General features: G+C 37.0%; 4 protein-coding genes across 6 annotated transcripts in view; 3 read left to right on the top strand and 1 right to left on the bottom strand.

The window, feature by feature from the left end:
- frmd4ba (FERM domain containing 4Ba) overlaps nucleotides 1-3,937 on the top strand; it is a 45,328-nt gene extending 41,391 nt beyond the window's left edge. Inside the window, exons 22-24 of one of the 2 annotated variants that reach the window (XM_079377180.1) lie at nucleotides 131-251; nucleotides 1,885-2,077; nucleotides 2,673-3,918. In XM_079377180.1, coding sequence (XP_079233306.1) covers nucleotides 131-251; nucleotides 1,885-2,053 — 290 coding nt within the window. In that variant the 3' untranslated portion in view covers nucleotides 2,054-2,077; nucleotides 2,673-3,918. Of the gene's footprint in view, nucleotides 1-130; nucleotides 252-1,884; nucleotides 2,078-2,672 lie in introns of both variants that reach the window. The other variant, XM_079377181.1, reaches the window with a different exon arrangement.
- Nucleotides 3,938-6,350: 2,413 nt separating this feature from the next.
- On the bottom strand, nucleotides 6,351-9,392 carry LOC306844907 (PRA1 family protein 3-like). Of its 2 annotated transcripts, XR_013781947.1 has the most exons (4): nucleotides 9,140-9,318; nucleotides 7,981-8,198; nucleotides 7,488-7,758; nucleotides 6,659-7,236 (listed from the first exon to the last, which is right to left on the bottom strand). XR_013781947.1 is itself a non-coding variant. In XM_079377339.1 (3 exons), the coding sequence occupies exons 1-3, from the start codon at nucleotides 9,316-9,318 to the stop codon at nucleotides 7,583-7,585; spliced, it is 573 nt and encodes a 190-aa protein (XP_079233465.1). In that variant the 5' UTR covers nucleotides 9,319-9,392; the 3' UTR covers nucleotides 6,351-7,582. The 2 variants fall into 2 exon arrangements, 1 of the variants encoding a protein (XP_079233465.1); XM_079377339.1 differs by having other exon boundaries at nucleotides 6,351-7,758; nucleotides 9,140-9,392.
- On the top strand, nucleotides 9,244-13,729 carry LOC306844905 (CCA tRNA nucleotidyltransferase 1, mitochondrial-like). Its single transcript, XM_079377337.1, has 7 exons — nucleotides 9,244-10,179; nucleotides 10,487-10,680; nucleotides 10,866-11,004; nucleotides 11,106-11,232; nucleotides 11,387-11,580; nucleotides 11,889-12,142; nucleotides 12,741-13,729. The coding sequence occupies exons 1-7, from the start codon at nucleotides 10,119-10,121 to the stop codon at nucleotides 12,987-12,989; spliced, it is 1,218 nt and encodes a 405-aa protein (XP_079233463.1). The 5' UTR covers nucleotides 9,244-10,118; the 3' UTR covers nucleotides 12,990-13,729.
- A 664-nt stretch (nucleotides 13,730-14,393) lies between these two features.
- Nucleotides 14,394-16,822, top strand: LOC306844906 (oxytocin receptor-like). Its single transcript, XM_079377338.1, has 2 exons — nucleotides 14,394-15,483; nucleotides 16,118-16,822. Exons 1-2 carry the CDS (start codon nucleotides 14,607-14,609, stop codon nucleotides 16,321-16,323), a joined length of 1,083 nt encoding a protein of 360 aa, XP_079233464.1. The 5' UTR covers nucleotides 14,394-14,606; the 3' UTR covers nucleotides 16,324-16,822.
- The last annotated feature ends 8,205 nt before the right edge of the window (nucleotides 16,823-25,027 follow it).

Raw genomic sequence — 25,027 nt, 5'->3', positions numbered from 1 at the left:
ACCCCGGCCAGTCTAAAACCTTGACTGTTATTGATGCTGTCTTGAGTAATTTTTCTTCTCTCTTGAACAGTAATGTTATCTACATGAGGTTCTCCTTCATTAATTTCCTGTCATCTTAATTTCATTGCAGTGGGTTCGGGAAACTGGCACGGTCGACCAGTCATGGCAATGTCAGAGTACGATATGCCTCCCGCACACCATCAGTCCTACGGCTACAACACTGTCCATTACAGCCAACCGTTACACAGCAGGTACGACTCTTCTGTGCTCCATCGTCCTTTACTGATTACCTCATTAGCCTTTATCTGAACCATCTTAACCAGAGTTAAGCACCACCATCACAATGCCATGCCAAGAAACTCATTACAGCGTTGGGTCCATAGGGTCTCACTGTATTAAAGGTGAAAAAACTCATAGACCTATATTTAATGAGGGTCCCAATCCATATAATAGAAGCTTGGGTGGGCTTTTTGACTTAGCCAGTAAGCATCCACCAAGAATACCCTATAAAACACCCTTTATTCTAGATTTTTACTTTTTCAAAGAAAATTCTAGTTTGGATCATGTATAATTTTCTTTATGTTTACCAAAGTGTACAAAATCTGTCACTGGGGCGGTACCCTTTCAAAAGGTATTAATATGTACCATTTTGGTACTAATTTGTACATTTTAGGTACTAATACATAACTTTAATGTGCTAATATGCACCTTTCAGGGGTAAATTAGGTACAAAGGTGTGCCCTTTGAAAGGGTACCATCCCAGCTTTTGTACTTTTTCTGAGTGTGTCTAGCTGATATTCTATAGTTGTTTATGGGCATGTTCTAGCTAACAGCTTGCCTGACAACATGCATCTGGTTAATTCTGCAGGAGCGCTGATGCAGTACCTGCTCTCACGCTTTGTTCTCCCTATGACCGTTCTCTTCCTCACAGAGGCTCCAGCTCGCACTCTAAGCGTGCTTGGCACTACCCCGCCAGCCCTCAGTACTATCCTCCTCATTTCTCCCAAGCTTGCTCTTCCTCCCTCCCTCCTCCTCCACTTCCTCCTTCCTCCTCTTGCTATCAGATGAAGCAGATGGGTTTGTCCCCGCCTCAAACTGGTGGTTCAAGACATGCAAGAGTTAATAAAGCTTCATTTGCTAAGTGTAGCCCTTGATAGTAAGTAAAGCGGCAGCCGTGTGGGGTTGCTCTGTCTGTGCTCAGCGTGATTTGTTGTTTAGTCAGCATCTCAGGATGTCTGGCTTGTTGTGTGTTGTAAAAGTACAACTGCATGGCTTCCTTTTAAATGTGCTCGTGTTTCTTCAAGCAACCTTTTAAAGGAGTAGTTCACACTTGTGTACTCACCCTCATATCGTTCCAAATATACGAGTTTCTTCTATAAAAATGCAAATATAGAGATTGTGTCGAGCGTCCATATGTATCCATATGACTTTCATTTTTATTCCATGTTTTTTGAAGCCATTGTATTCCTCACAAACTTCTAAATTTTTAAGAGGAATTAATTAGATTTTTCAAATAGTTTTAGCAGTCTTTTTTTTTTTTTTTTTTTTTTTTTAGAAGGTAAAACTTTTCCAGCAAGGATGCTTTACATTGATTAAAAGTGACAACAAATACATTTATAATGTTAATAAATATTTATATTTCTAATGTGCTTTTGAACTTTCTATTCATTAAATAATCCTGAAAAAAAAACAATTTCCACAAAAATAAGCAATACAACTGGTTTCAACGTGATAAGAAATGTTTTTTTTTTTTTTTTGGGTGAACTATCCCTTTAAGCATCCGCATACATCCAGTGGTCTGTCTCTGTTTGGCTGTGTGTAGTGAGCATACATGAACACTTACCAATTTGATCTGATTGCTGCTTACCCTTCCTCCCAAACCAGCCCTGACCCCCATCTGCTGGCTCCGCCTCCTGACCCTGTTATGGACAGATACCCACCCGAATACGGGTGGATGACTCCGGGCAGGAGAAGCCCGTTGCCAGCGCCTTTAGAGGTGCCTGGTGCTGTTGCCAGTGGTTATGACCCAGAATACTTTTACACTCATTGCTAGTGTCACTGACAACACACAACATTGGTGAGATTTAAAGGACTCGCATTTGCCTCTAACTATAATGGCGAATCACTCATGGGTTAACAAAACCGCAGTCTTTTCCACAGCACTTTCTACCGCTTACTCGTTGGTGGTGGGATGGTTGTGTGTTTGCTTCCAAAAAAGGGTGAGGTCTCGTTTTGAGGGGAGGCATGCGACCCTGCTCTGTTTTTGATTGCTGTGTGCAAGTTATGACTACCATACGTGTGTGTTTCTGTATGGTCTGCTTCAGGTGTGTGAATGTTTAACACTGTACAGTGATGTTGTGTCTCACTTAACCTACTTTAAATCTGTGATGAACGTGTAAACATATTAATCAAAAAGCAATCATCAAAATGGAAACAAGGCTTGTTTCTTGACCAGATATACTGAATTCCTTAGTGCACAATGCTGCAAAACCAGCTGCACAAGGAGTTATTTTTGTAACTTTGTGTTTCTTGCACATCTATTGACCGTGACTCTGGTTTTTAGTGTATCTGGTATGTTATTTGCTACTGGGGTTTAAAATGTTCAATAAATCAGCGTATTTGTCCACATTTCTTTTTTATTATTAAAACATTTTACTCTTTTCTATTTGCAGATCCTATATAGATGTGAACCACCACGATTCACACACAAGCAGCCCAATGGACAGCAGCTTTGACTCTGAAGACCAGCAGACGCTCTGTTGGCATGAGAACTCTAAACCTGGAACGATAGTGTAGAGGGTGAGAGAAACTGTTCACTCTCATGTGCCTTGTTCTCATCCCATTTGCTTATTAAGTTCCAAAGGTAGGAATGTTGCCGGACGAGAGCCTTAAAACATGCGTGTGAAGTAGATCCTGCTATGCGACTAAAGAATGGAAAATGCATTCTCTTTGTGAACAAACTTATGGGATAGCACTTCGTCTTCAAGACACGGTTGCTGTGGAAACTTTGGGTGAAGCTTTTGACGCTGTGGGCAAAATGAAGGGGATACATCACCCCAATACACACTGTGAGATTGAAGGATATTGCAACATTTAATATTTCATCAGGCACAAGCAAACAATGATATGAAGGATTGAAACCAGATTTTTCTCATGTGCAAAACCCTCATCAAAATATTCCACATTGCTTTTTCACACTTGTATTGTTAGTCGTTCGTGCTGATCTCGTCAGACTTTTTACAGTGTTTTTGTGTGTTCGTAAACCGAGTACTTGGAGTGTGATGTTGCAACAACAGCCTTTTCATTCAGTATTTTCTCAGTCATCAGGTTCAGTTTTAAAGCATTCACAATAACAAGTATCCATCCTTTCTGGCTTTGTACTGGGACCATTTTAATTTAGTTCACAACCAGCAGTGCTGTTATTTTTATTAGTGTACAACTAACATTTGTACCATTCACAAGCAGTGTTTCTGTACTAGTAAATCATGTCTATCAACATGTTACTTTGCATCAGACAGTGCCAAGTATTAATTTTCTTTTCTAATCCTGTTAAAACGGACTGCAACAACTCTTAATTATTGAAACATGACTGTATAGGAGTAAAATAGTTTTTAATACTGTCACCTAACAGTTATCCAGGTACAATAATTATGGCCATTTACTGCACTTTTATACTCTAATGGACTTTGCTCACTCTGAAAGATTGGAAACCGTGACTGAGCGCACAGCATCTCTCTTTCTCTTTAGAAGGGAACTGTATATGTTTGTAAATACTGTAAAAACATTTGATACGTTTTTCATCTTTTAGAGAGATTTGTTTTTATCATTTTGAAAGATTTGTTTTTAAAGCATATAATATATAGTTTGGATTTCTCAAGCTGGTTCTTAGTCATTTGTCTAAAAAAATTCATTGGAATTAAAAGAGAAAACCAACATGTATTGTCTTTTGTATTTTGTCAGAATTGAGCATGAATGGTTTAGGCTTTTATAATCCGAAATATAACTTGCTTATGGTTTCATAAGGAAATACCACCTGCTGGGATGCAATAAGGAAGTGGCAAGCTCGACTAAGCATTACAGTAAACCACAATTAGGACTATAAAGATGACTTTTGTATTATTTAACATTTCAATTTTATGCAATAATGGTTACATTTATACTTTGAACAGACACACAAGAAAAAACAACTTCCAGGTAGCAATGCAATTGATTCATTGTATATCTGTCTTAGTAGCTGAAATATGGAATTAAAATTCTAACATACAAAAATGTGTTAAAGCTATACACAGTAGTTTTTTCTGTCACTTCAGACTCTGAATTCTTACGAGAACAAGCAGCTCGTCATCATTTGTGGAGTACAGTATAAAACCAGAAAAGCTCGTTTGGAGACTCCAGCTAAGAGCACATGAGCCACTCCCCTGAAGATAAGCAATCAGTCATCTGTGTACAGAACGAGCTCACAACACATCATGCGGCTCGCTGGATTTTTATGCTACACCTTTGATAAATATCCACAATTCATTTATTAATGTTTGCACTTGAACTGATTAATAGAAAATAAGTAACATTTAAAATACATTGAAAGAGTCCAAATATATTTTGATTTAGTCCTGTGAAAAAAAAAAAAAGTATTGTGACCTCTGACCTTTAAACTCTAAGCCAGTGTCATTTTCATAAAATATATATTTTTTTAAATAATACAAAATGAATGTACTGTAAGATATTTCAATCCAAAATAAACTGGGGGAAAAATCATAGCATCATATTAATTTACATTAGTAAAACAATCATGCATACAGTATATATTTAATTTCAATTAAATATTAAACGTTTTAAAATTAGGATGGATATATCGTAGTAAAAAATGTTTGTACTCAGTTCATGCATAATTTAATGATTTTGATTATTGTATTGAAGTGAAGTGACATTGTTTCCCACCAAATTGAAATGGGGAGTAAGTTTTAATCATAAGAATTATTTCAAAATGCAAAACATTTGAATGAGTCAAGCCCTTTTTATTTTTTTCCTTTCGATTTTAGTGTGGTATTTCTTTGACATTCTCCCTACAGCTCTTGAAGTGATTGCTCTCCCCTCACATTGCCCTCTGCTCTTGGCTCTGAGAATGACTGAGATACAGAGGCTTTGTTCTGATGAACTGTGGCCCGGGGCCGTCCGTCCTACACTGCTTCTGAAGTATGCTGGGATGTTTGTGCTGCAGCTGTGCCCTTCTGTCTAACCTCCCCTTGCTCTTGTAGCCACCAGCTGCACAAAGACATCAGCCAGGTCATCCACAGCTGACTCCAAACCCATGCAAACAATGGCCATCTATTTAGTCCTTCATGAACACACACACCATCCTTCCAGTTGTCAAGTGGGTTTGTGGTTATACACCCTACTTAAGCTTCATATAAACATAATATTAATGTAATATAATCATCTGTAACTGGGGTTTTATTTACCTAATTTTTCCAAACAAAATGTCAGTGCATAAATGGGCCTATACAATCCCACGATTCAATTGCTCACCTAAAATCACTTGATTCAAGATATTTTTTGCTGGATCTTCCGAGTTGCCAAAAAGCACTCTACTGTATTATTCCACTACTTCAGTGACCTAAAAGAGAGTAATTTCATGGCAGTTTAAAAGTATGCAACAATGGTCACCTTATGCACCTGAAGGGCATTAGACATGAGGTCATGTTTAACCTTTAGAGATGGGGAGGGTAGTTTCTGAGTTCCATCATAAATTCACTGTAGGTGTCTTAGGAGGTTTGTTGTATTTGCCTGTTGAACTCTATCATGGTGCAAAAAAACAAACGGTGTGTGCGCTCAACAATTGATAGTTGTTCACTTACATTTCTCATATTACTTATTAGCTATTTGCTCAGCATTGTAGAATTCAAAGGGCTTAGATTTGCATCTGTTTTTAAGTGTAAACACATGAAAGTGAGGTTGCTGAATCAGCAGTTTCACATATGGAGGAACTAAACATGATTTAATGCAGGTAAGTTTGCACAGATGTTGTGAGCTGCTCAGGAACACCCTGTAATCTACTGCATAGAATAAGAGAGAAGGACTGAATATGGATCGGATTTAGGAATAAACTACCTTTAAAGTCATATTTCCTTATACATTTTAAGAACTCGTTTTTTGATGCAAGTCCACAAGTTCAGTCGTTCAGCGAGTTTGTAATGAGAGTCAGCTGTTGGAAACTGTTCTAAAGAATAGCTCAGTCACATGCATTGCTTGGCCCACTCAGTTCACTTGTTCCTCTTTTAAAAGGTTTTTTTACTCAAAGAAGTGAATACTTTTGGAAAACAAGTTTCAAGTCATGTACACTCACAGGTCGTATCAGTCATATCAGCAGCCTAAGATTTTTTTTTTTTTTTTACATGGATCAGGTTGGGCCAACATGCTGAGATCAAATGACCGACTACTAGTTGCTTTATATCTGTAAGCCCAATATTTTCAAACACTTTGATTGTGGAATAAATGAATCATGTTTGATTGAGAATATGGCACTTATAAAATGACCTCTGTATGATAATGCTGCATTCAAGCTGCAAAAAAACATACTGACCAGCACAACATGAAACAATTGCTGAGAGCAATTAATTTGATTTCTAAATTAATATTTGATTAGAATAAAACACATGATAGTACCAAAATGTGACTTTAATAACACATTTTGCATAGATTTAATGCAATCACGTCCAGTTATTTTACTTGTCAGTCCATTATGCCACATGATACTGAAAACTGGTATTTGGTATTATATTATTCTACTTCATCATAATCATAAACACACTGGCTTGTAACACAAAAAGCACACTCAAAGAATAAAACTTACTTCCGTAATGCAAAATAAGGTTGATAGAGTCACAGGAAATTCAACTTTGAGTTATTTTACCTAATAGGTGACAAGACGCCATGAAAGGCTGTGCATTAAAGCAATTAACCAAAGGTAAGGGATGATCTTGAAAAACGGAGCATCTAAAACTCCATTTCCAATGGTAAAATTTCTATAATGCAGGGATCAAATTGCTTATTGCTTTTACAACACAGCTGCATCAGCAATGTGATAATAGACATCAATGAACAATTTACATTAACAGCAACAAACAGAAGTAAACAATCTTCTACAAAGTAATACGGTTGATTGTCAGTACCGCAGGAGTTTCCAGTTGCCATAGAATTCCGGTTATCACACTGCAGAACATCTGAAGATCTCTAAACCTGAGGATATATTGTCATGTTATATTATTGAATTGTCTTAATATATGAATAAATATATTTTGGGAGAGAAAAACACTATCATTTTAAATATAAACATGACACATTTCCCTACAGGTCATAGAGAAATCTTTGGAAGACGTTTTGAATTGCATCGTCTTACATTTGACCTGAGATGTAAACATTATAAAACACTCTTATTGTCAATACAATTATTTCATTCCATAATAGAAAAAACACACTGTGAAAAATACTTTTTGCTTTGCCAATTGGAATAAACGGAGTAGTTTTCTGAAACGGTGCCAGCTGAAAGCCGTTCCTTCATTCGAGTGAGAAGCTCAGTAAGAGTTCACTCCTTGAGTTTGCTCTCCAGAAAGCCTTGAATTTGACTGAGGTTCTCTTCTTGTTGACCCAGTGCTTCAAGTAAGATTCCCATGGGTGACTTCTTGATTCCGGCGCTCTCCATCTTATTCTCCAGTTTGTTTTTCATGTTCCGTAGGCGAAGCGATGCATGTGCAAAGATCACTGAAATGACAAAAAGCACTCTAAACTTCCAGATGCTTCATGTTGCATGTTAAATAGCTGGAATTAATAAACTGCTGCTTTGCATTTGTTTTCCTGCAAGCCACAAAGAGTCGTACTGTATTCCATCTAAAAGATTTCCATCTTATGAAAACAAGCTGGTTTTTTTTCCTCCTTTCATTTTTAGATTTATGATACCAATGACAATTTTCTTAAGAAACTTACAGAGAAGAGGCAGCTTGATTCCAAGCAGGAGCACCATAACTCCACCGAAGAGCGACATGAGGAAGTAGCTCACAACCATCACCAGGAACACAAACAGAGCAGGGTTCTCCTTCTTGAATTTTTTGATGATTGCCTTGTTCTCCCCTGCCCATACAGAGCCAATGAAGACCGAAGCGACCACTGCAGCACCGGTGAACATGCTCACAGGGTTCAAGAACCTGCACACAGAGAATCAGATGGTGATAGGATGTTACTGAAGACAAAATCATAGTAATTATACTACATTTGAGTCTGAAACATCTTTTCAACTTATACTTCAATTAATGTCTACTTAGAAATAAGCAGTGAACTAAATACGCCCTGAAGCTCACTTGAATTTGGTTTAGATCACAGTTATAAGAATTCTGCAAGAATATGCCAATAGTGACACCTAATGGTTATAAAGTGTAAACAAAAATATTGTTGACAAAAGGAGGCATTTTTCATGTTGGTTATTTTAAAAATGAATAAATTTGACAGTTAAATAATAATCTTTACGTGAAAATAGACATGCAGTTTATGATTACATGACTAAATACTGCTCTCGTGGCCTTTGCGCATGCTCAGTGTCATGAGATCACACCCTTAAATATTGTTCAGTCTTAGCAACTAGCTATAATATTAGAGCCAAACCATAATCTCCCAGATATTAGACTGGCCTTCATTTTACAAACACAGCTGCCCACATATCAACACAACTATGTGTGCTCAGACCAACTAACTATATTTAGCTAAGAACTACCTCATGTTCTAAACTGCACAGGGCAACAGCTTATTTTCTTTAATGCAACATGAAATTATCTTTCAAAAAGTACAGTGCTGCTGATACCAAGTTACAATGATGATGTCAAATTATAATATAAGGTACTGAAAATTGCTGGTACGTATCCAAAAAAATACAGTATTACAGTGCTTAAAAAGATTTACGTGAATTAGAACTTTATTTACAGTGCATTTAAAGCTGACTTTACAGTAGCATTACTTCTCGCGATACTTTCTGTAATGCGATGTTGGTGTTGACGTGCCCACAACAAATTAGAAATACTATCTATTCTGTTTACGGTTGAATCCCATATTGTGCATGCATGTTCACCAAGAAGACAGAGACAGCTGGACTTACCCTACAACCAGGAATACAATGATTGCCAGCACCAAATAGTTTGTTTGGTAGTACAGCAGGTTGCTGACCACTCTGTTGTTCCATTTCGCCAGATCTCGCGTGTCTGGTTTGGCGAAGCGATCTGAGCCTGGGTAGAAATCATCCCAGCTTCTCAAAGGGGCGATCTCCACTTTAGCCATTAAATCAAACTAACCGGATCCCAGCAGCTGCTCACTGCATATGCGACAGCCTGCCACTTCCTCACTCTCGCGATGCGCTTTGGCTTTAAATGGGCGGTAACTTTAAATATAGAGAAACCATCATGTTTGAATATTTAGGACTTGATGCAATCAGAGAGATAACGCGTTTTATTCCTTCACGGCTGCTTTACTGCCTGATTAAATTAACGGGTAACTCATGAAGGAATCATTCTTTTTTATTCGTCGGATATTGAACCGTTTCACAAAACCCCAGCGATTTTAAAGTCATTGAGTCCTAATAACCTTAGGATTTGATTGATGAGGAAAAAATCATTTTACACATAAAACATAATAAACATATCACAGTTTTATCAGCACGAATACGAAACAGATTCAGTTTTAATGAGCCAAGAAATGCAAATAAATGTGAGTATTTCTAAATCCACCATGCTGGGTGGGAGCCTGAAAAAGTAAATAAATAATTTTCATTGGTTGTTAAAGTCATTACGTAGCTATCCCGGAAGCTCTGTGTCGCCTGGCCACGCCCCTTCTGTGAACGTCTGTCATGGCTGCGCGCGGCGTGTTTAGTAATCTTTGGTAATATCACGTTATGTGTTCATCACCTTAAGAACTAGCCTCGAAGAGTCACCTCAAGTCAAGTTATTTACTAACCTAACGTTTATATATTTAAGATTCAGCAAGACACTGACTTTATTGTCTTCAAGTTCACCAATGTGGGCTAAATAATTTCTGCGCACCTCGTTCATCATCTCACGTGGAGTCACAGATCATTAGTCACAATGCAGCTGAAGACTAAAGAGTTTGAGTCCTTGTTTACCGACGGGCTGGTTGGGCTGGCTGGTAAGATCACTTTATCTCACGTTTTCAAAAATACCTCTTCAATACCACTTTGATATACAGTGCCATTGAGAAGTTTGGACACACTTACTCATTCATTCTTATCAGCATGTCCATATTTTAGAATAATAGTAAAGTCACCAGAAACTATAAAATAACATCAATGGAAATGAAACTATTTTGCATTTTATTTTGTATATTAAGTTAGGCATGTCCAAACTTTTGAATGATTACCATTTTAGTGTACCAAGCAAATTTGTACCATCAAGGAACATGTCCAAAATGGGATATTTTTTTTTATGACAAATAGAAATGTTTGAAAAGAACCAGTTTGAGCTGAGGATTGCAGGAGGGGCAGTGCGTGACCTTCTGTCAGGAAAACGGCCTGAAGATGTGGATTTTGCCACCACAGCCACTCCAGAGGAAATGAAGAGCATGTTCCAGACAGCAGGAGTCAGGATGATAAACAACAAAGGAGAGAAACATGGGACCATTACGGCCAGGGTAAGGTGAAGCATACCGTTTTTTGTTTTTTTTTATATTCTTGAAAATTTTACTCCAAACCTCTAAGTCATATTTTTAAAGTACTGCAGTGGGTTTAGGGGATCTGTTTTGATTGGTGACAGTTTTCCACATAATGTCAACATTAGGAAGGCAAACTGACACATGCGGATTTATACATTATATAGCTTCATGATGAGAACTTTGAAGTGACCACTTTGCGAGTGGATGTACAGACCGATGGGCGACACGCAGAGGTGGAGTTTACCACTGACTGGGAGAAGGATGCAGAGCGCAGAGATCTCACCATCAACTCCATGTTTCTTGGTAAAATACTTCACCTGCGTTAGCTTTGAATTTCTCATTGATTTGGATTTTGAATCATTAACATTTTTGTATATTGTATATTGATATTGTGTTTTTCACAGGGCTAGATGGAACTCTCTATGATTATTTCCAAGGATATGAAGATCTCAAGAACAGGAAAGTAAGGTTTGTCGGCAGTGCCTCGCCACGGATCCAAGAGGACTACCTTCGAATTCTGAGATATTTCAGGTAATAATGTGATAAATTATGTAAGGGTGAATAAGTTATCCTTTACATTTTACAATATTAAGATTATAAGGTGGAGTCCACTGTATAGCCTATAAATGGCCAGTGTGGTTTATCTTAAAATCTTAAAAATTGTTTCTGTCTGATTGTTCTGTAGATTTTATGGGCGGGTGGCAACTGAACCTGGGCAACATGAACCCGAGACTCTGGAGGCAATAAGAGAGAATGCCAGAGGATTAGCAGGAATCTCAGGTGAGAGGATTTGGTTGGAGCTGAAGAAGATGCTGGTTGGAAACCATGCTGATCACCTGCTGGAGCTTGTCTATGAGTTGGGCCTTGCCCAGTACACAGGTGAGAAACAAAACATGAGGAAGTAGCTCACAACACAAATATTTGTAAGGAAATGTGGCTGAAAATCTAAACATACAATGGACAATTACCTGTCACTAATTTTTTTTTTCCCATCCAAATTTATTATTCAAAATGCATTTAAAAATGCAATTCATATGGGCAGTTTTTTGTGATTAACATGCTTTAAATTTCTGAATTAAAGTTAACTTTGATATTTTTTTGTGGGGCAGAAAAATGGTAATGTAATAATAATGCAGAATATTGTTGTATATTATAAATGTTCAGACTTGCTGTGTATTTTCTTGCAGGTCTTCCAGCAGATGGCAGGGTTGAGGAGATGAAGCACATCTGGCAGAAGGCTCATGACTGCTCTCCTAAACCCATGACTATCCTGGCTGCTCTTTTCCGAAGCCAGGATGATGTGGAGAAACTGGATCTGCGACTGAAACTATCCAGAGAGGAGAAGAACTTGGGCATCTTCCTGGTCAAATACAGACGAGATCTCGTTAAGGGACAGGACAAATGTGACTGCATGAAACCATACACAGATTTCATCATTGATGTATGTGCATTTCCTTCTGCTCTAAAATAGTTAAATGTCATGACATCAGTTGTATTTAAAATTAAATCAATGTACAACATTTTAAATTTAAAATAATTGAATTTCATATAAAACATTTTGACATGCAAAAAAATAAAAGAAGCATTTATCAAACAGACATCAGGAAGACCCAGTTTATCCCCATAATCATTAAAACCGTCATTCTGGTGTTATTTTAGTTTTATATATTTATTAATATCTTTTAATAATATATTTTCTGTTAAAAGTTTTTTTATTATTTAAATATTAGTCATTTTATGTATTTTTGTCATTTGTCATTTTTTTAAAACTTATTTTACATAGCTTTAACTTATTTTTATTTTGTAATTAAAGTACATTTTTAGAACTTCTGAACTTTATTTTAGCTACCTGCAAATGCAACATTTCTATTCTAAATTTTTCTATATATTTAATACAATATTTTCTATATATTTTATTTTTAATTTGTTTCAGATTTATTTGAATTACCGAGAACGTTTTGAAATAGTTTTAATTAACAATAACAACACTTAATTTTTTATATAAATATAATTTTAAATTTTTTTTTGTCCTGTTGAAGTCTAGAGAGCCGGAGTCCCAGAATAAAGTCCTGGAGCTGCTGAAGTATCAGGGAGAAAAGAAACTCTTAGGTGAGCTGAGCAGGTGGTCCATCCCGCGCTTCCCAGTGAGTGGGCATGACCTACGCAAACAGGGTTTTACCTCGGGTAAAGAGATTGGCACCATCCTTCAGGAGCTAAGGGACATGTGGAAGAAGAGCCACTATCAGATGAGCAAAGAGGAACTCCTGGCCACACTCAGCACATCCTGATGCCAGATAAGACAACATTCTAGTGTCAAAAGTGCTTATGTCTCTGCTTGCATGTGTGATAATGCATTATGAGTCTGTGTACAGACGGTGCACCGCCATAGTGTCAGTGAGTAGGGTGAGAACGAACCATCAGGGCAGTTGTATAAATAATTTGGTCCTATGCCTTTGCAGATACAATGCAACCAAAGGTTTAGGTATATCTGTGGTCGCTATCTTGGGATTTTGTACTGGCTATGGTTTATTTGGATGATTTTCAGGGTGCAGGAAATGTCTTGGAGTATCAAAGTGCACATTTTCAGATTTAGAATGCTTAACAGTCGTTGAATCATAAACACTCTATAAAATAAAGTTTTCTTTTATTAATTATTCATGAATTTCCCTATAATTTCTTTTTTTTTTTTTTTTTTATTAATGGGGATTTATCCTGGCTTAATACCATATTCATTCATTAATATAATTGGTTTGAACAAGTATGCATCTAAATTGAATGACGCAAAGTTAATTTTGTTTTTTGTTTATTTGAAGTGAGATTTTGCCCTTTCAGATGAGTGGTGTAATTATTATAGTGAAGGGAGTCATTTAGCTCTCTTGCAGAGAAGACGTCTTATATGAAGGTGTAGCCATGGTTTCATTATGAGAAAAATGATGTTGCCTTTGTCAACAGTTCATAGCTATTAGAAGGTTATGCAACCAACTCTTCAGGTGTTTACTTTGAAATAAAGTAACCCACATCACATCGTACAGTGTCGTGCTGTCTTGCTTTAAAGTCCATGGATGTTCAGAGATTACATATGGATTATTTGTTATATGTTTGTGAATTACTTAATGATAAGCGTTTCACATTGATACGTTAGGGGTAAGTTGTGTCATCATTTTTGCATTGATTATTGTTTTTATACAATCCCACAGTTTTTTAAGATTAATTCAATGTATAGGTGTCAAATTTAAAGGGATAGTTCACCCAAAAATGAAAATTCTGCCATTATTTACTCACCCTCATTTTAAATCTTATTTCTTTTGTGGAAAGAAAAATATATTTTAAATAATGTTTCCATGTGTGTGATTTATTCATTTATTTTTTTCCCCGTCTATAGAATTAAAGTTTGGTTCAGTGTTGTTGATTTTATATATAATAACTATCCAAATAATAGAAAAGTCTCGGATGGCCTGAGGGTGAGTAAATTATAAATAAAATGAAATTTTCGGGTGAACTATTCATTTAATATGACTTCCAAATCATCATTGGTGAATGCACCTGATTGGTTTTAGCCACAAGTAATTAAATGGAGATGTCCTATGTTGGCTACATTATAAATACATTTCTATCTGGAAGGTCCAGAGTAAATATGTATTAAGCAAAATTGGCAAAGGTTGAATGTCTTTGTAATCCATCTTTTCAGCTTGTGGATTTCTGAATGTCATATTGTGTTGTTGAGTATTTCTGAATGAAAGACCCTCCCACATCCACCAGAGCATCAAATACAATCTGTAGTCTCCGTGCGCTCTCACACGCTAAAGATGCGCAGATGTGTGAATACTGACAGTCTCGTGCGCACTGGGTCAGTAAAACTGCACCTACTAAACCGTAACTAGTTCAAAACTCGAGATAAGAAGAAAATGCCTGTCCTTACATTGAACTTGAGCAATGCAACTTTGGAGATGGAAGCCATCGGAGATGAACCCCGGAACGAGTATTTAGCTCAAATCGAGATCGCGCTTCTGAGCGTAATCTTTCTTTGCGCATCGACTCTGAACTTTGGTCTGCTTCTGGTTTTGTGGAAGAAGAAACGGCAGATGTCCAGGATGCGCGTGTTTGTGACCCATCTCTGCCTGGCGGACCTGGTGGTCGCCTTTTTTCAGGTGTGCCCACAGCTGATGTGGGACATAACCGACCGCTTCATCGGTCCTGACCTCGTATGTCGTCTGGTCAAGTATCTGCAGATCGTCGGCATGTTCGCCTCCACTTACATGATAGTTGTGATGACTGTTGACCGTTATCAGGCAATCTGCAACCCCATGGTGACTTTCCAGAGGCGACGCGCGCGCTGGAACCTGCCAGTGTGCGTCGCGTGGCTCGCGTCGTTCGTCTTCAGCGTTCCGCAGCTGTTTATTTTCTCCAGGGTTCAGATCGCCCCGGGTGTCTACGACTGCTGGGCACAGTTCATTCAGCCGTGGGGACCTAAAGCGTACGTGACGTGGACGACGCTGGTGATATTTCTGGTGCCCATCGTAACCGTGATGGTGTGCCAGGTGCGCATCTGCCGCGCGCTCCAGATCAACCTGTATCTGAAGACCCAGCAGCGGCAGCAGGGTCGTGATGAAGGACACCCGCACCCTCTTTCCACCAGTACGAGCAACGTGGCGTCGGTGTCCAAGTCTCGGATTAAGACCGTGAAGATGACGGTGGTGATCGTGCTCGCCTACACCGTGTGCTGGGCTCCGTTCTTCACCGTTCAGCTGTGGTCTGTGTGGGACGCGGACGCTCCGACCGAGAGTAAGAGTCTAATAGCAGACACTTTGTGCTGATGTGCTGTTGAGATATGCCTTTGCAAATACAATAGGGCTGATACAAGGTGACACAAGTTAACTAATATTTCTGTTCAATATCGTCTCCTATATAGGCTACTGACAAACATAACAAAAGTGATTAAAAAGAAAGTAAGTGATTTAAAAAGTGGAGACTTTGGAAAATTTCACATCCTGAATGATGTCGTCAGATATTGTTTTATTATTTGAAGATTTATAGAACTGCATCATTTTAATCAGGGGAGTGTGATGTGACCTTGGAGTTATTAAACTGTTAAAAAAAGCAAACAATTAATTAAAATACAATTAAACCAAATATGAATGGAAATTACACCATATTATACAACGCTTAATACAAAAGCACACACACACACCCACACACACACATTTGTATATGATGTCACCCCTGTAACTCATTTCTGATTGGTTAAGCTAATGGAAGATGTTCCAAATTATGTTCCAACACTCCCCACTCTCCCCTACATGTTACCTTGAGCTATGCTCAATCAATATGAAATGTTTCGGGATATTCATTAAGAATGTGATCAAATGTAATGTCTTCTGTCTAACCAGTATATGTATATATATTTTTTATATTTCAGCTGCAACTTTCACCATCCTCATGTTGCTGGCAAGCCTGAACAGTGTTGCCAATCCATGTATCTACCTGCTTTTCACTGTGAACTTCCCCAAATTGTTGGGAACTCTCCTGTGCATGAAGCATACAGACTTGGAGTCGCTGCCTGAGGAGGCTACAATGGTCAGCTCTCTGTATCTGAGCATTAAAAGCCACTCTGACATACAGTGAAAATGAAACAACACTAACAAACATGTCCAAATGCCATGAACGTGTACGATGTTAGTACTCTTTGAAGTACGAAGGAGTACATGTAAATAGTACGTGCATATGGTTCAGTACTACTGTATATATCACAGTACCAAGATATTACCATCTGATGCATCACTGTACCGGTGGGGTCACAGTACTTCTGTAAATAAAATCACTGGCATCTCATTGTGAAGTGTATCAGCTTTGGAGGTTTATGATTCTTTTTTACACTGAATTTATGTTCAACTCCAATTTTATCTCCCGCCGATCCTCCATTCCTTTCATTTGCCCCTAAATTTATTTATTTATTTATTTTTGCAAAACTGGTCATAGTCACTTAGGGATTTTTATTATTTCTATTATTTAACTGTACATAGCAAGCATAAATTGCTCGCAGTATGCTGTGTCCTAATCACAATCACAGTGGTGTACAAAATACAGTGTTCTGTGTGTCAATAAAGTTTAACATTTGGCATTGGAATCAGTTCATGTTTGAAAGGTATTTAATGCAATTTGTGACTTTGAGACTTGTGAGCTTCAGGTGAAGATAAGACTAACAACAAAAGTAAGCCATGTGTGGAGAGAAGCAAAGGCATAACTAACAGGATAAAAGGGCATGGCAATATTTTTTCAGCTGGTAAGACTACGTGTGGTCTGACCCCTTTAATTAAAGCTATAACCCACCCCCAGAGGATGAAATATTAAAAAAAGAAAAATGTGGAAAGACGTGTCAAAAAGAGTACATACAGTTCCGATTCTCACAATACAGGGGAGGGAAATGTGTAGCAACCACCCATACATGAAATACACAATGGTCAGAAAGTCAAGAATCGGCCAAAAGTTTGGGGTCAGAAAGATTTTTAAAATGTTTTTCCAGAAGGCTCAGCATTTGATCAGAAATACAATAATAATAATAAAAAAACACCTAATGCAAAGTTAAATTTTCAGTAAATTATTACTCACTGTCACATGATCATTCAGAAATCATTCTAATATAATGATTTGCAGCTTGAGAAACATTTATGCCCCCCCCCCCCCCCCAGGATTGTTTAATGAATAGAAATTTCAAAAAAACTGAATTTATTTGAAATTGTTTTTTTTTTGTAACAGTATAAAATACTTTGCAGTCAATTTTTTATTATTATTAAATTAATGTGTGTTTGCTGAATAAAAGTATTAATGCAGGACAGTTTCCCTCCTGGAACAGGTGTGGACACCTGGTTCCTAATAGGTAACATGAAAGTAATGAAAAACAAAAAAATCAAGAGAAAACCCATAAATGTGGACATTTTTGTAGTGAATTTTGTGTGACAGCTTAACACCTGAATCAATGAGGCTCTTAATCTATAGCTGTGGGATGTTGCCAGATATCGACAAGCAAAAGCTCACATCTCCATGCCATTTGGCTGTGTCTGTCCAATTTTGACGTGATTCCCAGAAGCAGGATCTTGGACGGTCATCTGTTATGCCAGTCTGTTGAAATGTTCTCTGCAGTTGGGACATAGTTGAGCTGCTTAGGGCACAGTGTGGTGACGTGCCTGACTGCATGCTAATTTCCCTCTCCTTTGCACAGCCACTTTCATATTCGTTTACATTAGAACTTAATATTGGACTGGTTTGAATCAGCTTTGACTTTGATTATATACTGTGGAGTTCTGAGAGTGCTTTTGAGAACATATTGAGTGGTTGAATGTCAGCAGCAATGGCAAACAGTGCATGCATTACTCATTGAAGGTGGTTGAGCAATTACAGTTGGACACTGGTAAAAAGCATGTGCTTTCTCTGGCATCCGGTATTTAAGTTCTTGACATTGGTGCATGTACATCAGGACACACTTCACAGTCACGACTGATGTTTTGCCTTTGTAATGCTACATTTTCAGTAATATCTGCATCAAATGAGCCGAGCATAAAAAAGCAAAAAAGTAGGCAGCCTAATGACAGAAATGCTCCTGACCTACATGTCAGTAACAAAGTATGCTTTTAACACAGCTTGCCACTATAGGTCAAGTGATTAGGAGATTAGAAATGAAATGATGTTTCTATGGGGGTTTGACAAGTAGACATCAGTTGGGCTGTAATCATTCCTGCCAATTTTACTCTTTGATGGCTTAGACGGAAACCTTAATAGATATGGTGGCACAGTGATTCATCTTTTAACTCAGAAAATGCATACATCTTTGCCTTTCTCCTCAGCAGCCGGCTTATTTTTTGTTATACACTGGGAAGTAAACCAGGGATACTCAAAACTGGCTCGCGAGATCCACTTTCCTGCAGAGTTTAGTTTAAACCCTAACCAAACACACCTGAGCATGCTAATCAATGTCTTCAGGATCATTAGAAAATCACAGGTAGGTGAGTTTGATCAGGGTTGGAGCTAAACTCTGCAGGAAAGTGGTTCTTGTGAGCCAGATTTGAGGATCAATGTTCAGATTTTTCTACCTGACATGACCATTGTTGTTATATATTTTGAATACATTTTTTTTATTATTATTTAAAGCAAAGGCAAGACACCCCAGGTGAACAGGGTGAAAACTAACTAATAATAATACCATACTCCCCCAGTTTATTGATTGCATTAAAGGAGCAGTTCACCCATTGGCTGAAAACGTTTTCACCCTTAGCCCGAGGGGCTTCATAGAAACAGATTCAGAGTAATTTAGTATTACATAACTGGCTCACCAATGGAATGAATGGGTTCCGTCAGAATGAGAGCCCAAATGGCTTATAAAAACGTAATAATAATCCACAAGTAATTCACATGACTCCAGTTAACGCTTTGTGAAGCGAAAAGCTGTTTAGAAGAAACAAGTGATTTTCCATTATTAAAAGTTTAGTTCACCCAAAAATTAAAATTCTGTCATTACTTACTCACCCTCATGTCGTTCCAAACCCATAAGACCTTCGTTCATCTTTAGAATTTAAATTAAGATATTTTTGATGAAATCCAAGAGCTCTCTGACCCTCCATAGACAGCAACGCAACTGAAATGTTCCCAGACCTGATATATACTGAGTGTGTATTTATATATACATAATAAATATACACAGTACACACACATATTATGCAAACAAAAGCATTTATTTTGGATGTGATTAATCGCAGTTCATCATTTGACAGCACTATTTGGAACGTGTCACTATTGATGGACTGATCATGTGGATTATTGTGATGTTTTTGTCAGATGTTTGAGCTCTCATTCTGACGGCACCCATTCACTGCAGAGCATCCATTGGCGAGCAAGTGATGTAATGCTATATTTCCCCAAATCTTTTCCGATTAAAAAACAAACTTGACAGTGAGCAAATTTTCAATTTTGGGTGCACTATTCTTTTAAGATTTTTATACCAGAGGCTAATATGCACAAGGCATTATCCAATTAAATATGTACTAATTTGCATACATTTCCTGCCCAGAAATCTGAAAATTTGATAAAGCCTGTTTCAAAATTTGTTTTATTTCGTTGACTTTCTTGAGATAAAGGTTTTTTACAGAGGGGACTATTTTATCACTCCATAAATCAGAAAATCCTAACCTGTCAATAGCGAGAAAAGAAATGCATTTTCACCATGTTTTTAGGAATAAAGTGTTTTAGATGTTTTCTTTCCACCAGTCTAAATGTGTATATTTTGCTACCACAAAATTATGCTACAGTTAGAACATGCATGGAAACTGTATTTTGGATTTTCATGGAAACAGGTCTGTGATCTTTGAGTGTTGAATGGAAGGAAGCACGTGGCACAGAGGAAAGAAATGGTCACATGTATCACTGCTGAAACATTGTGATATGAGAGCTTTAAGGGAGACTATCAAAAATTGCACTTGGATATACGCCTATCTTATCCAAATTATCAGTGTGCAACATGAAATGACACGGTTTTTGATCTTTAGTCAGTGTGTGATAGTAAACACTTTATCTTGTTCAGGACAGGGGTTTAAAAATAATTAAATAAATAGATCCAAACCAGCAATGTTATTTTAGTTTCACTGAGATGCTGTTATCTATATTTACTTATAAGTATTTTAAATGAGTTTTAGATTTAGATTTTTCATTTTAGTTGAAGTTTTAATAATTTTGTTGTTTTTAAAGGTTTAAAATATGTTGTTTTATTCATTTTTATTTCAGTTTTCGTTATTTTAGTGAGGTTATTGCTTTGGAACAATATTTACTTTTAAATAAACTATGAATTGAAATAGTGTTTTTTTCATAATTGGATATGAAAAAATATGTTGAATTATCATACACAGAGTTTGTCTTGTTTTCTTATTTTTACTGGAAAACAAAACAATTAAGACCGATTAAGTGTGGAAGACTTCATAGAGATTATCAGTGTAAACACACACATTTGCTCAGACAGACTTTCAAATCTTCTTTTATCAATGCCACATCAACATAACACTTCTACATTAAATTCAAGTGACAAAATATTAACGCTTTTAGCCTTATTTTTCGCTCTTTTCACTAAACAGAGAAGAGTGGTAAGCTTTGGTATTAAACTTGAATATTGGAGTTAAAAAAGTCTGTTACTGAATTTGTTTGAAATGTGTATTTTCCAGTGTTTTTGCAGTCCGTTTAGCAATAACAATTAGCACAACAGTTATAGGAAAGTGTTTATAAGGTATACTGTCCAACATAAGTTGATCCTTGAAATGTTGTTGACAATGTTTTGGTCAGAATGCAACTGTCGATGCTTTTAACTCTGCTGAAATAATTACACTGTCTCTTCCGTGTTGAAGAATAAGGTGGATAAGAATTTTCTTGCATAAAGAAAACGCTGTACTTATTCAAACAAGATCTTTATTTACCCTTGCAAGACTTCATTCAGCTGCTGTGGAACTTCAGTTCATTTAGTCAAGATAGAGGGGGTGGAGTTATGAGATTTTACTGACAGTTTGAACGGATCCAACAAGAATTAGTCACAAGCTCTTTTTAATACCTCTCACTGGCTAAATATTTGTTAAAAAGGCGGACAATAAAGGGTACCAATAGCATTGATTTATTGAAGAAGAAGAAAAAAACCAGCACCACAAAAAAAAAAAAAGGGAAAAAAAGGGCACATTGGAGTATACGGGAAAAAAGGGCATGTGCTCTGCACAGGTTGAGCTCTATCTGTGCACGTGCCTGCATGTCACGTTACAAATACACACATTGTTTAGACAGGCATTTTCAAATCATATTCCTTTGTGGTTTTTAGAAAAACTAAGGGCCTGCCTATATTGAAGTTAAAAAAATAAAAACAATGTCAGTTCAATATAAGAGCAAACCATCTGATGCCAATCAGTAACACCGTAAAAACTGAGAACAATGGTCACATGCACAGAGTCTCAGTGACTTTCACTGATGCAACTGTGATCAGGTTGATTTAATTGTAAATAGTACATTTTTAGATCTTAAAAACAAAAATTAAAACAAAGAACGGAATTTTGAATGAATTTAGATCCAGATACCATATTTTATCCAGATGCCAGTTGAATTTAATTTTATTATTATTATTATTAATATTTATATGTGCATGTTGGTACTCATACGACCACGCTTAATAAGTTGATTTATAATGTAAACACTGATCCATAAATGCAGTTTTATTCAAAAATACTAAAACCAATGTCTTTTTTCAAGCTCCTGTCCTGAGTTAAAGTGTGGTAGTGCAGATGGACCTCAAAATGGCTTTTGTTCAGAAGAAAATGATAAAAATCACTCTCTGTTCCGACAGACAGTAGGCGCAGAAACTGAATGGCTTCTCTGATGTTTCTGTGACCAGTCAAACACTCTGCAAAGTTCAAACAGTGTGAGATCAATTCGAGAGCATTCGTGTGCACGTGTGACATCATTTATGCAAAGATTTGGTACACGTGTCTTCTGAAATATATGCTCAACTGCATCCAAGGCTGTTTATATGATGTATAAGCAGTGTGATTCTCAGAAAAAGCCCATGACACCAATGAGCCACACGTGTTGGCCACTGCTAGACAATGCATCCAATCAATCGAATTAAGATTTTGAGGGTCAAACACTTTGTCTCTACTACCTGCTATCCTTAACCTAAAAGAGATTGTATGCATTCAAATGTAAGAGACACTGTTCCTGTGACACAGAAAATTCTCTTCAATATACTTCTATATTTAGTAGTCAAATAACCGCTAATAATAATCGTGATGATGCACAAGGTTTAGGGAGACAGGAAAAATAAAACCCACTCAACTTAATCAATGCACAGATGATCAGATGAAACTACATTTCTTCTTAATGTTAAAATATTCTTCAGTGTACACAGTATCTGTGTGAGAGGTTACGTATAACATAATAAGAACATGTCTCAGAACGTGTCAAATCGAGCTGCAAAACAGAGCAGTAATCAACTCTAACTATGCAGTAATGTGTGCCTCACAATTTTCTTTCCTTTTCAAACTCAAAATATCATGACAACATGATGCAGGTTTCTGACCTCTTCCAATTTTTGACCAAAGTACCTCGGACAAGCGTCTTTGTACAGTTCAGATGTGCAAAAGAGCTGAGAAAAGTAAACAACATTGTTTATTAGTGAAGTGGAAACTACACAAATTTGGATCACATTTGAGGAATGATGTGCCTGTGGATTCACAATAATTGACATTAATAGTATCTGTGAACAAAGAAGTGAATTGCTTTAAAATGGACTTATTTAACCAAGTCTTTGTAGACACTGTAATGTTTGTAATTCTAAATGTATGGGTAAACATACTGGCTCGCTGAATTTGTAGTTGTAGCTCAAAGGATATATGAAATTGCATGAAACTACAAAATTCTCATCAAGCACTGTTGTTTAATACTGTCCTGAATAAGCTATTTCACATAACAGATGTTTATACTATCTCCACAAAATAATAACTGAATTGATAAAAATTACCCTGTTCAAAGGTTTACATACCCTTGAATCTTGTTGTTGTTCATGAGTCCTGCGTTGGTCCTGAGCAGTTCTCCTGCTGTTCTTCAGAAAAATCCTCCAGCTCCTGCACATTCTTTGGTTTTCCAACATTTTGTGCATATTTGATTTCTTTCCAACAGTGACTATATGATTTTGAGATCCATCTTTTCACATGGAGGACAATTGGGGGATTCATACATAACTATTATTTAACTACAATATTTAGTCTTCTGGGAAACATTTAAGTATTTATGTATTAAGGGCAGTACCAAATGAAAAAAAAAGATCTTTAAACAAAATAAGAAAATTTTTCACATCAAGTTCAAAAGTTTACATCCTCTGGCTCTTAAAGCATTGTGTTGCCTTTTTGAGCATCAATAAATGTTTACACCTTTTGTAATAGCTGTGTGAAAAGATGGATCTCAAAATCATACAGTCACAGTTGGAAAGGGTTCAAATATGCAGAAGATGAAAGTAAAAGAGACATGACATGTGGTTACCCCTACTGTGTTTAACCCATCCTAAGTGCACACACACAGCAGTGAACACACCCACGCTGTGAAAACACACCCAGAGCAGTGGGCAGCCATTTATGTGCTGTGCCTTGCTCAAGGGGCACCTCAGTTGTGGTATTGAAGGTGGAAGAGAGCGGAGTACATCCACTCCTCCCACCTACAATTCTTGCCGTACCTGAGACTCAAACTCGCAACCTTTGGGCCACGACAGCCCTTGATGCTGGAAAACCAAACAATGTACAGGAGCTGGAGGATTTTCTGAAGAACAGCAGGCAGTTGAGCTGCTCAGGACCAACAAGGGACTCATAAACAACCATCACAACACCTAAAAACTGTTGTGGATCATCCAGGAAACAACACAGATCATTAAAATTTCAAAGGTTTGTAAATGTTTGAATGGAGTAATTTTTATGAATTCAGTTATTATTTGTCTTATGGAGTATATATAGTATATATAAACATCTGTTATGGGAAATAGCTTATTCAGGAGAGTACTAAATAAAAGTAAAATGCAATTTTCATGATCCCTCTTATTAACATTTTGGCATATTCTGCAAGGGGTATGTAATCTTATGAGCACAACTGTCTATATATCTATATCTGTATATATATATATATATATACTTTATATGTGTGTGTGTGTATGTGTTCTTTATTAAAATCCCAGTAAATATCAAGATTTATGACCATTATTATCAAAACAGGACAAGCATTTATGAGCCAAGTTTGGCTGAGGCACAGTGGAATTAAAAAAATTATATAAAATGTGCCGCTAGAGAGGAAGTGAGCTGGAAATGAGTTTTGGGGATAAAAAGATCTGATCTGTTCATAATAAGACTTTGATGCCTGCTGACACAATTAGCTCTGGCATATCAGAGGCTTTCAAAGAAAATAATTGAATCAATTAACGTGTCTCAATAAGGGCTTTAAAATTTCCATACAAGCTTTGAACGTTGGGCAGACAGCATAAGGACGCATGAACTGACTGAAAATGGACAGGCCTATACAGGTGGCCACAAGGAGTAGCAATTAATATGTTTTTCAATAGACCTCTGCAATTTATTTTTTATTTTTTTGATTACTTGTTTTATGTTTACCCTATGATGGGGAAATATCATTCAAGAAGATGCAAGTTTGACAGTAAACAAACAGAACTGTTTTATCTACAAAACCATAACCAAACCAGAGACTTTAAGAGTCAAACTTTGGTGCACAACTCATCCTGCACCATAGCTGATATCTCAAAACATGCTGCTTGTTGAGG

The sequence above is a fragment of the Barbus barbus genome (genome assembly GCF_936440315.1).
Source record: "Barbus barbus genome assembly, chromosome: 25".
Lineage (NCBI taxonomy): Eukaryota > Metazoa > Chordata > Actinopteri > Cypriniformes > Cyprinidae > Barbus > Barbus barbus.
This window is presented reverse-complemented; position numbering and strand designations above follow the sequence as displayed.

Coding starts and splice junctions, on each gene's coding strand:
- LOC306844907 (XM_079377339.1), bottom strand. CDS start 9,318: ATGGCTAAAGTGGAGATCGCCCCTTTGAGAAGCTGGGATGATTTCTAC. Junction 8,199..9,139: donor ATTGTATTCCTGGTTGTAGG/GTAAGTCCAGCT, acceptor CTCTGTGTGCAG/GTTCTTGAACCCTGTGAGCA. Junction 7,759..7,980: donor AATCAAGCTGCCTCTTCTCT/GTAAGTTTCTTA, acceptor TTGTCATTTCAG/TGATCTTTGCACATGCATCG.
- LOC306844905 (XM_079377337.1), top strand. CDS start 10,119: ATGCAGCTGAAGACTAAAGAGTTTGAGTCCTTGTTTACCGACGGGCTG. Junction 10,180..10,486: donor CGGGCTGGTTGGGCTGGCTG/GTAAGATCACTT, acceptor TATGACAAATAG/AAATGTTTGAAAAGAACCAG. Junction 10,681..10,865: donor ATGGGACCATTACGGCCAGG/GTAAGGTGAAGC, acceptor TACATTATATAG/CTTCATGATGAGAACTTTGA.
- LOC306844906 (XM_079377338.1), top strand. CDS start 14,607: ATGCCTGTCCTTACATTGAACTTGAGCAATGCAACTTTGGAGATGGAA. Junction 15,484..16,117: donor CGCGGACGCTCCGACCGAGA/GTAAGAGTCTAA, acceptor TTTATATTTCAG/CTGCAACTTTCACCATCCTC.